At 41.4% G+C, this 15,426-nt stretch overlaps 1 protein-coding gene across 1 annotated transcript; it reads right to left on the bottom strand.

Annotated features, from left to right (window-relative positions):
• Nucleotides 1-2,380: 2,380 nt before the first annotated feature.
• On the bottom strand, nucleotides 2,381-15,039 carry LOC145397785 (protein Aster-B-like). Its single transcript, XM_080270808.1, has 9 exons — nucleotides 15,028-15,039; nucleotides 12,182-12,377; nucleotides 10,870-11,034; nucleotides 9,582-9,703; nucleotides 8,675-8,867; nucleotides 8,238-8,396; nucleotides 7,463-7,625; nucleotides 5,584-5,707; nucleotides 2,381-2,605 (listed from the first exon to the last, which is right to left on the bottom strand). Exons 1-9 carry the CDS (start codon nucleotides 15,037-15,039, stop codon nucleotides 2,381-2,383), a joined length of 1,359 nt encoding a protein of 452 aa, XP_080126934.1.
• Between the last annotated feature and the right edge of the window lie 387 nt (nucleotides 15,040-15,426).

Below are 15,426 nucleotides of genomic sequence, written 5' to 3'. Positions count from 1 at the left end.
ACGTTTATGATCTGTGCTGAGGAAATGTTGTAGCGACCCCCTCGAAACAGGAAAGGAGACATTGTTACTATTCCCTGTTCACTTTTCCTTGGCCTAAAATTGCCTTCCCTTCATCTTGAATGCAGAGTTAAAACAACAGATTAACACTAGAACATGACACTAGTCACGAAGACGTGCTATAGAAAGGATGTACAGCCACAGTATTGTCTTTTTCTGCCACTGAGCTGCGTGATATAAGCTGCAAAAGGATGAATATTTGGGCCAAGTTAAGTGAATGGAGTATAGAGCCTCGCTTCTCACAGGAATCCATAGAACCTTGTTCTTTATTGCTATATTATTATTATTATTATTATTATTATTATTATTATTATTATCATCATCATCATCATACAAGGTGAGCTGCACGTCTGACTCAACACACAACATTATTATGGAGGTGGTGTGAGGCAAGTCATGTAATAGCGCACAATATCAACCACCACCACCATCTTCACTCGGCCATTGCTCTAGTTCCTTGTGGGGTGGATTTCGAACCTCCTTGTGCATTATATATACTCGTGTCATGTTAACTTGGCCTAAAATTGACAGTCTCCATCTTGAAAGCTAAGTTGCAACAAGAGATTAACATTATATACTCTCGTCACTTTAACTTGGCCTAATATTGACATTTGTTCATTTTGCATACTCGGTTACATTAAATGATTGACATTAGAATGTGCTTCTACTCACGAAGAAGCGCTATGGAAAGGATGTGTGGCTGTAGTATTGTCTTATTCTGTTGTTTAGTTACAGGAATTATCAGTCTGCAAAAGAAAGAAAATGTCCATAAAAATAAAAATGAAGGAATTATACTCTTTTCACTTCGTCTTGGCTTAAAAATTGACATCTGCCCATCTTGAATGCTGAGTTATAATAGGAGATTAACACAAGAACATATTGCTGGTCACGAAGAAGTGCTAGTACTATGGAAAGGATGCAGAGTTGTAGGACTGTCATATGCTGCTATCGGACTTCGGGAAATAAGTTACAGTCGATCAAAATTCCCGCCAAGTGAAGGTGAAAGAACAATGTGTCAAGGGACGAGCTAAGAAAAATTTTGAAAGATGTTTTATAGGCCACAGCATTTAAAATACATCGCTTAAAATAATTGCACAATAAAGTGATGTACGAGTATATTATAAAGCAGGAAACACATAAATCTAGAGGTGAGAATACGCATTATTTGAGCTACACTGTTATCTGATTACTAGGCTATAGTTGTTTCATCTTAACTTGCTGGGGTTTTCGTCCTTCTGTAGCTTATATCACGTAGCTCAGTGGCGGAAAAAGACGGTACTACAGCTCTACATCCTTTCCATGGTCTTTCTTCATGGCTAACATCCTATTTTAGTGGTATTCTCTTGTTACAACTTAGTTATGAAGATGGAGAGATGGCTAGTTTAGGCCAAGGAGGAGTAAAAAGGGTATAATAATGCAAAAACAGTATATGGCAGGAGAGAGAGAGAAAGAGAGAGAGAGAGAGTTCCCTTGAATACGTCCGTAATTTGCCCACGTAAGAATGGCTCGGAGATTATAATGGCCAGTATTTCACACATTTTATAATTTCTTTTTATCACTGCATGGTTCCTACGTACGATTACACTTCATTAGACTCTTTAATATGAGCCAGAATCAGATTTACGTAGAGTTAGCTGAATGATGTGCTTAGCTGAATAAAAACACGTATTTTAGCATGAAGAGGGAGGCTAAACATAGTGAAACAAATCCTTACAAACAAAACTAGTTTATTGAATGGCTATACAGTTTATAGTACAGTGAAGTTTTTGTAACATTCGGTACTATGGTTTGATATTTACAGTTTCTATGGATACATTCTTTGCCATGGGACTAGAGTTCATACAGTAATTTCCCACATAACAGTATCAGCATGTATGATATTGGTGTGAGAAATATACGTGGAAATTATCTTAGTTTATCATGAGCCTTTTACTGCAGCTTCCTTCGTCTTTGCTATCCTTGTCTTATTCTAGTAGTTTAGGCACACTTTTATAGGAGCTGAGTAATATGGGCCATCCGATCTACAGTAAGCTTTCCTCTTTTTTTTTTTTTTTTTTATGTTATGTACGGTATTATTGTCAGCTTAAGATAAATAAAAGGAAATGATAATCAAAGAGGCATATTATGTTTTGATTTCCACCATATCAGCGTCTCAGAATGAATAGATATACAGATATATGACTAAGTAAGATCCTTGTAACTGAGTGAGGTACTGGGAATCATGGTTACTGCTGCACTCTACCTCCTTTGTTTAGATAGGCGAGGCTCAGAGTGATTGCTACGTCGGTGTGTGTGTAGTGTGTGTGTGTGTGTGTGTGTGTGTTTATGCGTGTTGCTGTGAGTCGTTCTGTCCTACGTCGTGTTGGGTCTGCATGTCATCTTGGTTCGTGCATGAGTGTTGTTGGTCTGTGTGTGTGTGTGGGTCCTGTGTGTGTGCGTGCGGTGTCCATGCCTGCTGCAGCTTGGATATATGTTGTGTCAGGGCCTCTCTCAGACGCTCCTCCTGCTCTGGGATGCTGGCTAAGATGTCTTCCAGCCAATTTTCCACCTGCGTACAAAAGAAAGACTCACACTGGTTGAAACTACGAGTATTGCAAGGATTCACGAAGACGCGCACACGCATCCACGCACATACACACATACCTACCTACCTACACACACACACACACACACACACACACACACACACACACACACACACACACACACACACGTCAAAATACAAGCACATATATTACTGATTAACCATTATTATTTACATACAGCAACATGACACAACAGAGAGAGTTTAGACATGATATCCAGTAACTCTCAGTATGTGATTAGAAAGCTGTTTTTTCTTTTTCTTTTTTTTACATAATGCATATCATAGCTACATGCCGTGAGTTACATGAAGCACCACATATACAGTTATCAGTGTAAAAAATACTCAAAACACGCAGGAATAGTCTTTAATAAAAAAAATAAAAAAATCCACAGCAGCTTTGACTCATTTCCAAATTGTGAGAAGGGTAGATCATTTCACCCCTTCAGTCCGAGAATCTACTTCATTCTCGCTCTCTTTAAGCAATTTTATTTAGGTTTAGAAAGAAAATTCTAACTGGAGTAGTTAGAATTAGTTTTTATTATCCCCCTAACAACTAGAAATCTACCTCAGATCGTATGAAGGTGGCAGCAATAAATAAAAAGCACGTCACCGGACTGAAGGGGTCAAGGAAAAATGTAAACCAGTTATCAAAACGAGATTTTTACTTCCTAGACCCTCTGATGGTGAGAACTTTGTGGCAGTACTAGTCACCGCATCCTTTTATCCTCAGTCGTATGTCCCGCTCCCCCTCATTTCAGTCCAACAGCAGGCTAATGTCTAGATGTCAAACTAACTTCTCTGAGGTCAAATAGTTTTGTCTTTGAGGCCTCTCATAGTACAGACTGCTATTGGCCTTTATGAGATCTCAGAATTACTTCTCTTTTTATTGGTATGAATAAACACGGACACACCAGTAACATTAGCTTAACTGTCCGGTTATAGAGTTTTCTGCCTAGAAGCCTCAACATCTTATACTTTCTTGATCTCCTAAGCTTTTCACACGAGCGGTGAGTTTACTTATTTTTTCTTTATTTTTTTTGTTATTTTTTTAAGGTAAAGACATTACTCACTCCCACACGAGACATTCTCCCCGGCACGGGAGCACTGAATGTCTTCATGCCGCAGTCAGTGGCGTCACCGGGGGGGGGGACTAGGGGGGGCTTAGCCCCCCAAATCAAGGACTCAGCCCCCCAAAAATTGCAGCCTCCCAAAATAATAATAATAAAAAATCACCAGCTTACATAGTATGCTTGCAGCTCGGCATTGGCCCACCTAGCTTTCCCCCAACCCCCTACCGCCAATCCACTTTTATTCGTGCATCCATATTAGTTTAATACAATATTATTTATAGCTATATAATGTGATAAGTTATTCACAATTTACGTAAACCTATGACTCAAATCAGAATAGTTATAATATATTAGTTTCCCATATACTTTTTCCAAGCTTGGTTTTCTTTGAAATATATTTATTGCACAAAGAATGCAAGATTTTATTAAATTTATCAAACTTATTTTATATTTACAATATATAATATGGTATGTATTAATCACGGAGCTTTAAAATTGGATTATGCAGTCTAAAATATCTGATTTATGCAATTTTTCACAAATTCGAATGTTCAGAGTATCGAAACTCGGAATGTTTGTTTACATTGAGAAGTGTCTGTGAACTGTGGCTAAATCCTGTGTTGTTTTCGGCTTTATTTGAATGTATTGGTTTCAGTGGCTGTATAGACGTTACTACGTTCCGGCATATTGCTAGCCACCTCACTTTACCTGTTCATTTTTGTGTTTACGGATATGAGATCTAGCCTATACTTTATACAAAGAGTCGGCAGTACTTGGTTCAGTCGACACTCGACTGTCAGAACTGAATGTCATTTCCCTTTTATAGGCTATTCTACAATAATACATTTGCGGATATCAGCCATCAGCCACTCAGGTGATGAAAAGGTCATCTAAAAATCCACAGGGACAGGGTGACATAAGGAAATTCTTTCGCACCTGCACCTCCAAAGATGACTCAGATGAGTGCCAAGAAGTGGCTGTTATTGGGAATGAGGTGCCAGAAGCAACCCCGGATAACCCCAAAGCTGAACCCATTCAGACATGTAAGTAGCCCTATATCAAACTTTTTCAGTAGTCATTTTATGAAGCTTAGGCCAGGATTTTTTAAATTGATTTATTTTTAAATTGGCTAGGCCTAGGCTATTTCTCAGTGTTGCAAATATATTGTCCTAAACGTACAGAGTGGGAAAGTGAATGGCCTTGTTTTCCTATCACAGTACCGGTAATGGAAGGTAAATCTTGGCAATTATATCTATATACATTGAGCTTCTTTGAATTATCAAATTTAATATGGTAAGTCTAAGAAACCGTTATGATACCACATAATACTAGCAGTTTAAGAAAAACTTATCTGCAAAAAAGCTTTATACAGTTACCTTGTACACATTATATCATAAGGTTTACTGATACCTAGTATTAGGCCCATCAATATTCATGTGTCCTATAAGTTTCTTATTAATAGCCTGTGAGACCTTATTTTACTTTTTCTTCATCTATAGGCTTCAAAAATTCCCCTAAAACTGCTCAATTTCCGAAAAATTTTCCGGGGGGGCTTACAGCGCCCCCCCGTACCCCCCAGCTGCATAGGCTCGCTTCGCTCGCCCCCCCCCTTCTACCTACACCAGGGCCACAGCCCCCCCAAAATCTGACCCCTGGTGACGCCACTGGCCGCAGTACATAGGCCATACGCATAGCTAACAGTGACAAGGTGCAAAACACTTATATCAGCATCAGGACACTACCGGGACTCAAACCTACCAGTGATAGCGGTATGCCTTAGCCAGACGGCCTCTCATACACAGTGTTTCAACCCACTCGTTCACCATCTATCCCACATGAGCTGAGAGGTAAGGCTGTTTGATAACTGACCTGTGAGAGTGTATGTGCGGCTTGGGTGAGACGGTCCTTCCACTGGTCCATCTGATACTTGTGCAGCTGGTCCTGGCGCTGCAGAATACGTGCCACATCCTCCCACGACCCCGCCATCGCCACCCTGACACACACCACAACACACATTTATTAAGAAACTCACCACATTAGAGGAACATGAGTGGAAATCTTGTGTACAATAGTCATATGTTCAGAAAAAGAAAAGGGCTGCGGGATAAGTCAGATCACAATAATATTAAAAAAGAAGTGGACATAATAGATCACGTGACAAATAAGAACAGAAGGTGTGCAAGACTTATCCAGCAGTGACGGTAGTGGAATGGTGCTACTGCTGATTTCTTATACTAATTCTACGCACAAATATCTATCAAGTAATGGGCAGCTCTGGTAACGGATGCTGGTAAGGTATTTCGTGGAGCCTTGGGTCGGGCGTGTCCTGTCGGCAACTGAAGTCTTGGGGATTTAGGGCTGTATTCTAAAATGGCACCGGAGGCTTCATAGCAAATCTTCCTAAGCGATTTATTTGGCATATGACATATTAACATTCGCTTGTATGCTGTTTATGCCATTTTAGTATCGACATAAATTGCCTCACTAACATACAGAAAGGTACTGAAGTATAATGTGAAGGATAAATCGCTAACGCAGAGGCACAACGAAATCTCAAAAGCCACTTATCGGACTTTTTTCTCGTCGGTTAAGGAACCTCCATAACACCTGTTCCTAAGCTATTTACTTCTGCTTATGGTTAGTTATTATCTAATTTTACGTTATTTATGCAGAGTATGCCGGCATCACAATGACTTTAATAACACAGAAGAGGATAAGAAGGTATAAAAAGCAAAATGAATCGCTTAGAAAAAGGTGTTAGGGTTTCCTCATCAAATGAAAATAGGAGCTTTGACGTCTCCCCTGCTTTCCTATCCATATACTTTGAATTTTGCCTTGAATATTAATCTCTTCAGTCCGAGGCCGCTGACACAGATGACCAAATAACCAAATAAAGGCCAGCATAATCTCCGGTTAAGGAAGCTCCCTAGCATGTCATCTTGATTGATTTATTTTTAGACTTGGATGATTAAAATCCTTCCGTACGTTATTTATGCAGAGTATGGGGATATTGGCAGGATTTATGTGACACAGGGAGGATAATAAGGTGTAATAAGCAAAATAAATCACTTAAGAAAAGGTGTTAGGGAACTTCCTTAACCGACGCGAATACCAACCAAAGTCATTACTAAACTAATTTTAGAAGACCATGGAGGGGGAAAAAAAATGAGAGGCGACAGGTGATGATGATGATGATGATGGTGATGATGATGGTAGTGGTGGTGGTATCACATCTAGGGCATGTCCACCAGCTTCTTCCTTGACGTATGGTATCGAAGGGAATATATGGACAGAGAAACATACGAAGCCTCTCTCTCTCTCTCTCTCTCTCTCTCTCTCTCTCTCTCTCTCTCTCTCCCTCCTTAGAAATGTTAGCCAGCCGAGGAAAAGAAGAAGCGGGAGTGAAATATTAGGCGAAGAGGAATGTTCTGCTTGTTAGCTGACCATTTATGAAACCCTTACACAGTATTCTGAAAAATTAGGTACTTGGATTTCGAAGATCTTACCACTGGGTTTCGTAAGACATTGTTCACTTTTTCGTAATATATCGTAGCTTGTAGTCCGTTTGTGTTCATCTGGCAGAACTGGGCCACTCTCATTACCTGAATATTAAGTCGTGGTTGCATGAAAGTCAGTGGGTGTTTTGAATTTCCTTGGTTACTAGTCAAATTAATAACAAAACCTGGCCATCTTTGCAAACTTAAAATTGCGAAGTTAACTGATATGCATGTCGTCACCTGTCCTTTACCTGGGTGGGGGTGACGCGGTGTGTGTGATGGAGTGTGCGGATTGCTTCTCCAGCGAGGCAAGTCTGGTATACAACACGACATTAGTGGCCACCAGCACCGTTATGGACGTCAGCACCACCACAGGCAACCAGCTCAACCCACCGCCGTCTTTGTCTTGTGTTTCTGGGCAGACAGGGAAAATTATCAACTCAAATGTTCCCAACAACTCAAATGTTACGACTCAGATACCGAATTGTTCCCCACCGGCTCAAGTTCCCCGTCAACTCAGATGTTCCCCGCCAAGTCAAATGTCCCCTGCCAACTCAAAGGTTCCCCGTCAACTCAAAAGTTCCCCGCCAACTCAAATGTTCCCTGCCAACTCAAAGGTTCTCCGCCAACTCAAATGTTTTAATTATAGTCCCAGGTGTTGATGGGAAGGGCGCGTCCCTCTGGGTCTTCATTTATAGTGAATTTAAAGGTGATTGTAAAAGTGATTATTAAATTACGTACGTGACAGAGCGGGTCCTACTTACGTGACTGACAGATTGTGGGTGCGTCCGTGAGTCCTACATTCGTAACTGGTAGGGTGTGGGTGCGTTCGTGGGTCTTACGTACGTGATAGAGGGTGTGGGTGCGTGTCTATGGGAACGTACATGACTGAGAAGGTATGAGTACCTGACTGTGGGTCCTGGTTTAGAGCGGACGTCTATTTCACCTTCTTCTCCCCATCTTTCCGTTAAAATAAATATTAGAATGAAAAATAAGACTACCCAAAAAACTCAAAATATGACCTACTTGTCTGGGTGGGGATGGGTGCGTGTCTGGGGGCGTTGGGTCTTCTTCGTCGCTTCGTTGTCTTAGGGTTGGCCATCTTGTCTCCCTGCGAGGCTACCTGTACTGATATTTCCGCCAGAAGAGCCTCCATCCCGCTGTACGTGTTCTTTTCTATCACACCTGCCGCGGGATTTATTATTATTATTATTATTATTATTATTATTGAAGTGTAACAATGAATTCCAGTGATGTGCATAACCAGTATTTGGTGTGTGTGTGTGTGAGAGAGAGAGAGAGAGAGAGAGAGAGAGAGAGAGAGAGAGAGAGACCATACTCTTCATAATCCCCAAACATTCCTCTTGTATATGGCAGACCCCCACACGGTACTCCTTAAGAGACAGACAGACAGAAGGAGACAGAAAAAGAGACAGCAAGGAAGAAAAAACATCACGTCTTACTCTTCATAAAGCTCCAGACACTTTTCTTGTACTTGACGGAGCCCCACACCGTAAGTCTGGTAAGGTTCTCGTCCTCCTTCGTCAGGCAGTAGTGGCTAAACACGTAGAAGGCGTCAGCGTAGGGGATACCGCTATTGAAGGTCTCAAACTCTATCACGTATACCTCTCCTGCCCGACTTTGTGACTGGACCGTCTGTGGATGGATGGATGGATGGTTACAGTGGACTGACTGATAGGTGGATGGATGGATAGACAGATTGATAGGTCGGTAGGTAGGTAGGTAGGTATAGGTACGTAAGGAGATATACATAGGTAGTCAAACAGGCTGACAGATAGATAGATAGATAGACAGATGGACAGGTAGGTAGGTAGATAAATAGATAGGGAGATAGAGAGATACAGATACGCTGCTCATCACACAGTCACATATCCTGTACAGGTACTTTTCACATCACGCTTTTCACCACACACACACACACACACACACACACACACACACACACACACACACACACACACACACACACACACACACACACACACACACAGAATGAGAGTTATCTTCCACATAAATTCGTCAATAAATTAACTGCACATTACTGAGTTATGTGTCTATCTATATGTACAAAACTTGGAAGGGGTGGCCATAAACAAATCGCCTCTGTGTAAATCTGTCCTTCGCCATCAAGCTGCTCGTTCTCCAGCTCACACCCTCCTCATTCATCCCAACCCTTCATTTCATATTTGGTCTTCCCCTTTCCCAACCACCCTCCTCCTCACTCAGATGCACTTTCCTAGTCAGTCCCTCACTCTCCATCCTCTCCACGTGGCCAGACCATTCAGAGTATTTCTCCCAATGTTTCTAGCACACAAACATCAACATGACACAAATAATCATAAAACTAACTTGCTTTTCAGTCACGTAGGACACTTTGGGGCCGAGATTGGCGGATGGGAGCGTCATGGTGTAGGTAACGACGCGGTTCCTGTACCCCTCCTCATGATCCTCCCACGGATTGTACACCACGTCTGTATACAAACTAAAAGATGTTTCTGTTTCGGTCCGTCTCTCTTTCCCTGTCTACCTGTCTCTCTGTCTACCTTTCTGTCTATCCGTTTATCAGTCTGTCTGTCTGTCTGCCTCTCTTTCTATCTGTCTATCTGTCTGCTGTCTGTTTGTCTGTCTCTCTCTCTCTTTCTGTATTTCTGTCTGTCTATCTCTCTTTCTGTATTTCTGTCTGTCTGTCTGTTTGTGTGGCTTCCATCCTTATTGCTGAATTGCTTACGGCTAACAGTGACAGGCAAAACAATGAGTCTAAAGTCGGGGCTGCGGGCAAAGTTACAAAAGAACATCCTTATCTAGTTACTTTCCATTTCATCCTCCCCCCAAAAAAATAAAAATAAATAAATAAATAAATAACTAAAATAAATATCACTATCCAAGAAGAGACAAATGCATTGGACAACTAAGATTATATACTTTTTTCTCTCAACATCCACAAAAAGGATAAGCCAGGACACATTTGATTCCTCCTTTGTAACTTCACCAGTCTAACATCTTCATTTTGCCCGCGAGCAGCATGGCCGTCGACTCTTATGTTAAAATGGATGATGGTTATAAGTATTTTTCCTAAACTGAATTACATCATTAGGTGGTAACTATAATTAAAAGGAAATTATTTAAGTTGATGTAAAAGTCAATGAATAAAACTCTACGTGTTAGCATAGTAATGGGGGTTGAAACTCTACATGTTAGCATAGTAAGGGGGGTTGAAACTCTACATGTCAGTATAGTAAGGGGGGTTGAAACTCTACATGTTAGCATAGTAAGGGGGGTTGAAACTCTACATGTTATCATAGTAAGGGTGGTTGAAACTCTACATGTTAGCATAGTAAGGGGGGTTGAAACTCTACATGTTAGCATAGTAAGGGTGGTTGAAACTCTACATGTTAGCATAGTAAGGGTGGTTGAAACTCTACATGTTAGCATAGTAAGGGGGGTTGAAACTCTACATGTTAGCATAGTAAGGGGGGTTGAAACTCTACATGTTAGCAATGTAAGGGTGGTTGAAACTCTACATGTTAGCATAGTAAGGGGGGTTGAAACTCTACATGTTAGCATAGTAAGGGGGGTTGAAACTCTACATGTCAGTATAGTAAGGGTGGTTGACTATTACGTTATTGCAGACGCTGACCATAAGTTTTCTTGATGGTGTACACGTCAATCATAAACTGTTCCTGCCTGAAGATGAGGTTGAAGACAACATCAATGGGCAGAGGCAGCACAGTGTTGATCAGCTCCTTGCCCTGGTGCTGGTCTTCGAGGGGACAGGGCGTACCCAGACTCACACCGACACCACCTGGGGAGAGGAAGATGGAGAAGAAGATGATGATGATGATGAAGGGGAAGAAGATGATGATGATGATGTTTAGGAGGAGGAGGAGGAAAAGGAGATGATGATGACGATGATGATATGATGGTGGTGATGATGATGATGATGATGATATGACGGTGATAATGATGATGACGATGATGATGATGATGAAAAAGAAAAAGATGAAGAAGAGGGATGAGGAGGAAGAGAAGAAGAAGAGGCAGGAGGAGGAGAAGAAGGAGAATATTGAGGAGGAGGAGGAGGAGGAGGAGGAGGAGAAGAAGAAGGAGGAGGAGCAGGAGGAGGAGGAGATTTTTTGGGGGGAGGGAGCTTAGCCTGAGAGTATAATATCATCATGTTTCGGGGATAGAGTAGCTGAGGGACGTTTGTTTAACCGGGCACTGGAGCCACCTGGCTATATCGGTGTCACCACATGAAGGCGTCCCTTTTTAACATCACTTAAGGAGTTAATAGAGCAAATCATGTCGCGCAGTAGACCAATAGACCTTGTCCCTTATCTTTAATCTCTCCATTAGATAGCAGGAACGAAGTTGTGTTGTAGGCTTATCTCTCAATAATTTGTTGAATAACGAGGGAGTTAAAACACTTTCCGTATCAGTAACTCCATCTTGCCTACTAAAACATCCGTGTGACCTCAGCTACACTACAAATATGCTGGCTAATGGTATGGAGAGATAAAGCAGACATTAATGAGCCCGGAAACATCAACAACAATAACAACAACAACGACAACATGGGAGGTATTCTTGCGCTGTTAGGAAGCTTACAAACACCTCTTCCTTACCGGTTTATTTCTTATTCATTTCTGCTACTGTATTCTTCTGTTATTCATGTTATCAATATCTATACTAAAAAGATACAAGAAGCAAAAAGAGGACATTAATAAATAGTTTGGAAAATAAATCGATAAGAAAGAAGCAAAAAGAAGATATTAATGGGTAGTTTGGAAGATAAATCACTAAGAAAGAAGTTACTAGCCTGAGAATATTACTACGCTAAATGTTAATATACCCTCACCATTCTGTAGGGGTACTTGTGGTGGTGGTGGTGGTGGTGGTGGAGAGTATTACTAGCCTGAGAATATTACTGCCCTAAATGTTAATACCCTCACCATTCTGTAGGGGTACTTGTGGTGGTGGTGGTGGTGGCTGAGGCGCTGGCTGGGCTTCGTCACTCTCGGATGATTGACGTTGCTGGAGGTGTTCTGTTGAGGTGTAGCGTGGCAGGGGCGCCGACACTCTGCGTAGTCCCGCCCCTGCCAGCGCCGGGGACGAGGCATACCTGTCGTCCCTCTCACCTGGCGCACCCTGGGAGGAAGAGAAGGATGATGAGGATGAGGATGAGGAGAAGAAGTAGGAGGAGAAAGGAGAAGATGAGGAGAAAGAGTAGGTTAACAATAATAATAATAATAATAATAATAATAATAATAATAGTAATAATAATAATAATAATAATAATAATTCACTCTTATCTTAAATGTCGGGACCAACTGCCAAGCCCCGGGTTCCTACGCTCCCCATGGGGCAATGTAGGATTGGATGATGGATGGATGGATAATAATAATAATAATAATAATAATAATAATAATAATAATAATAATAATACGTACATAAACATACTTGCATACACACACACACACACACACACACACACACACACACACACACACACACACACACACACACACACACACACACACACACACACACACACATACACGCATGACACACGCAGGCACACGAACCCCTCGCCCCACTCTCTCTCATGACATCACGCCTTATCACACGACTGCTCAGCTTATCACCAATATTATCTGTAAAATATCCAATACCACAATGAGGTTTACACTGTTACTCGTATGCTGTATTAACTTATTGAAGCTCATACTCTCTCTCTCTCTCTCTCTCTCTCTCTCTCTCTCTCTCTCTCTCTCTCACACACACACACACACACACACACACATTACGGCATAATTGTTAAAACACAGGTTAGCCCATAAATAGCTCTGCACTAGAAACTCACGTGGCAGCATCGTATGTGTTGCAAGGACGGCTCAGTCGGCTGGTGTGGGCGTGACAGTGGCAGTGAGAGTAGAAAGTGAATAAATAACACACAAGAGATCGCCCGGAGGAGTGAAAAGGGAGCGTTATTTATGGACCACCTTCTATATATCAATGGAGAGCCTTGTATTTTATTTTTTTTTTATTTTTTTTAAAGATCAGAAAATGCCATCGCAGCGAGAGGGTTAAGGGCAATTATCCATGCAGGGGCACACAGAGAGTCGTGCCCCCGCAACCAGTGCTGAGAAAAAGGAACACTCTGATCCGAGTCAAAATAAATCCGTTCGCACTTCACCTAACCACTTTGAGCTAAGTTAAGTTGTATTAAATAAGGTTAGGCTATATTTGATTAGGTTAGGTTAGAATAATTTAGGTTTGATTAAGGTAGATTAGGTTACAATAATTTAGGTTTGATTAAGGTAGATAAGGTTACAATAATTTAGGTTAGGATATTTTAGAATCTATGGATAATTTAGATTAAGGTAGGTTACGTTACATCAGTTTAGGTTAGGTTTGGCTAGGTTCTGTGACATTATGCTAGGTTAGATTTGTTAGGTTAGATTAAGGTATATAAGGTTAGATTTATCACGTTGGATTAACTGGGGGCGGATTAGCTTGGGGACCAGATTCACCTGAAAGTCCGATGAAAGAGAAGTGTTTGGCAGGACGTCAAAACCAAGATGGAGACAGCGGTTAAAAAAAATGAATCGGTATTGCAATAATGGTTAGAACAAGAAACTAAAGAGAGAGGATAACTACAGCAGGCAGTTGACCAATGTTAGGCAGCTCCTAGACGACTGTAACTAAACTACTAGAATGAGACAAGGATAGCAAAGAAGACGGCTCTCCTACGCCCACCAAACCCTCTTTCCAGCCTTATTTCCAGTCTCGCAAAGGCCTTAGTCCATGGCCCGTATATTAGGTGGCATAAGAGTCTTCGTAACGCCTCTTCCTTGGCCACTTATTCTGCATTTTTCAACTTCATGATCACTTGTCTGCTACTCATTTCGTTTCAGCATCGTTATAGTTGCATTTATAACAAATAAGAGGAATTTAAGGTGTAGTAATATGTAGAATAAGTCTCTAAGGAAGGCTTGCTACGAAATATTCAATGCCACTGCCCATACGACCATGAGAGAGAAGAAGGATGATGGGCGATTACAACACCGAGGCTATCGATACTTCAGATATTATCGAAAAAAAGAAACAAAGAAGAAAGAAATAAAGAAAAGAAAAAAAAAATCCTGTCACTTTTCCTTTTTTCTCCAGGAATTAGGGGATTTATTTGGTGAATCTGAAGCACAGGTGCTAAATAGCTATGGCTAAATAAACTCATCAGTGTCAGTTGCTGCGGGTTCCCAAGGGTGATATCTGAGGCTCATGGAGAGAGGGAGAAGTTAGGAGAGGACATAAGACTTTTGCTGGCGATTGTATTTTGGTTCATTGAGAGAGAGAAATTAGGAGAGGACCCAGGACTTTTGTTGGCTATTGTACTTAGGTCCCTGATGCCACGTGACCCTTCAAATATAACCACAAATACGTTTACCGTGGTGAAGGGATTAAAATAAGAACGCTTACCTTCTCTCTGAAAATTTAAGTTATAAGAAAATAGTCGTTACTAAGGCTATCGAATTTCATGCAGTTACGACTTTGTATTCGGGTTACGGAGGTTGCCCAGTTCCGTCAGATAAAAACAGACTACAGACACAGGGCGGAGAGAGGAAGGAAAAAATAAATTTGTTTTCGCCATGTTTAGCCTGTGCGTGGCAGTGGCGTAAAAATGGTGCAAATAGGAGTCAGTTCTCACCTTGTCCAGCCTCATTTGTGGCGGTGGTATGAATACATATAACTATGGTGCAAACAGGCGTCAGTGGTGCAAATAAGAGTAACTTCTCACCTCGTCTATCATCGTGCATGATAGTGGTGCAAATATGGTGGATATATGGTGTAAAGAAGAGGCATTTTTCATGTTGTTTAGCTTCAAGTGCGGTGGGTGGTGTGAACACGGTATAGAGGCAGGCAGGTGTCAACTCTCACTTTGTTTAGCTTCATATTTTGTATGGTGTTAATAGGGTATAAATACGATGCAAAGAGGAATCAGTTCTCACCTTGTCTTGCCTCAAGTGTGGCGGTGATGTAAACAGAGTGTAAATTCAGTAAAAATATGGTGCAGACAGGAGTCAGTTCTCACCTTCTCCAGTTTCATGTGTGATGCGGTGAGGTGGGGCGTAACAACTGAGTGGCGGACCCCGATATCATGATGGCTACCAAGGCTACAACACCGCTATCTCTCCTT

Source organism: Coenobita brevimanus, chromosome 43 (genome assembly GCF_032717465.1).
Source record: "Coenobita brevimanus isolate Jiangsu-jjx chromosome 43, ASM3271746v2, whole genome shotgun sequence".
In the NCBI taxonomy this organism is placed as follows: domain Eukaryota; kingdom Metazoa; phylum Arthropoda; class Malacostraca; order Decapoda; family Coenobitidae; genus Coenobita; species Coenobita brevimanus.
The sequence above is the reverse complement of the archived record's forward strand: the minus strand, read 5'-3'. Positions and strand labels throughout refer to the sequence as shown.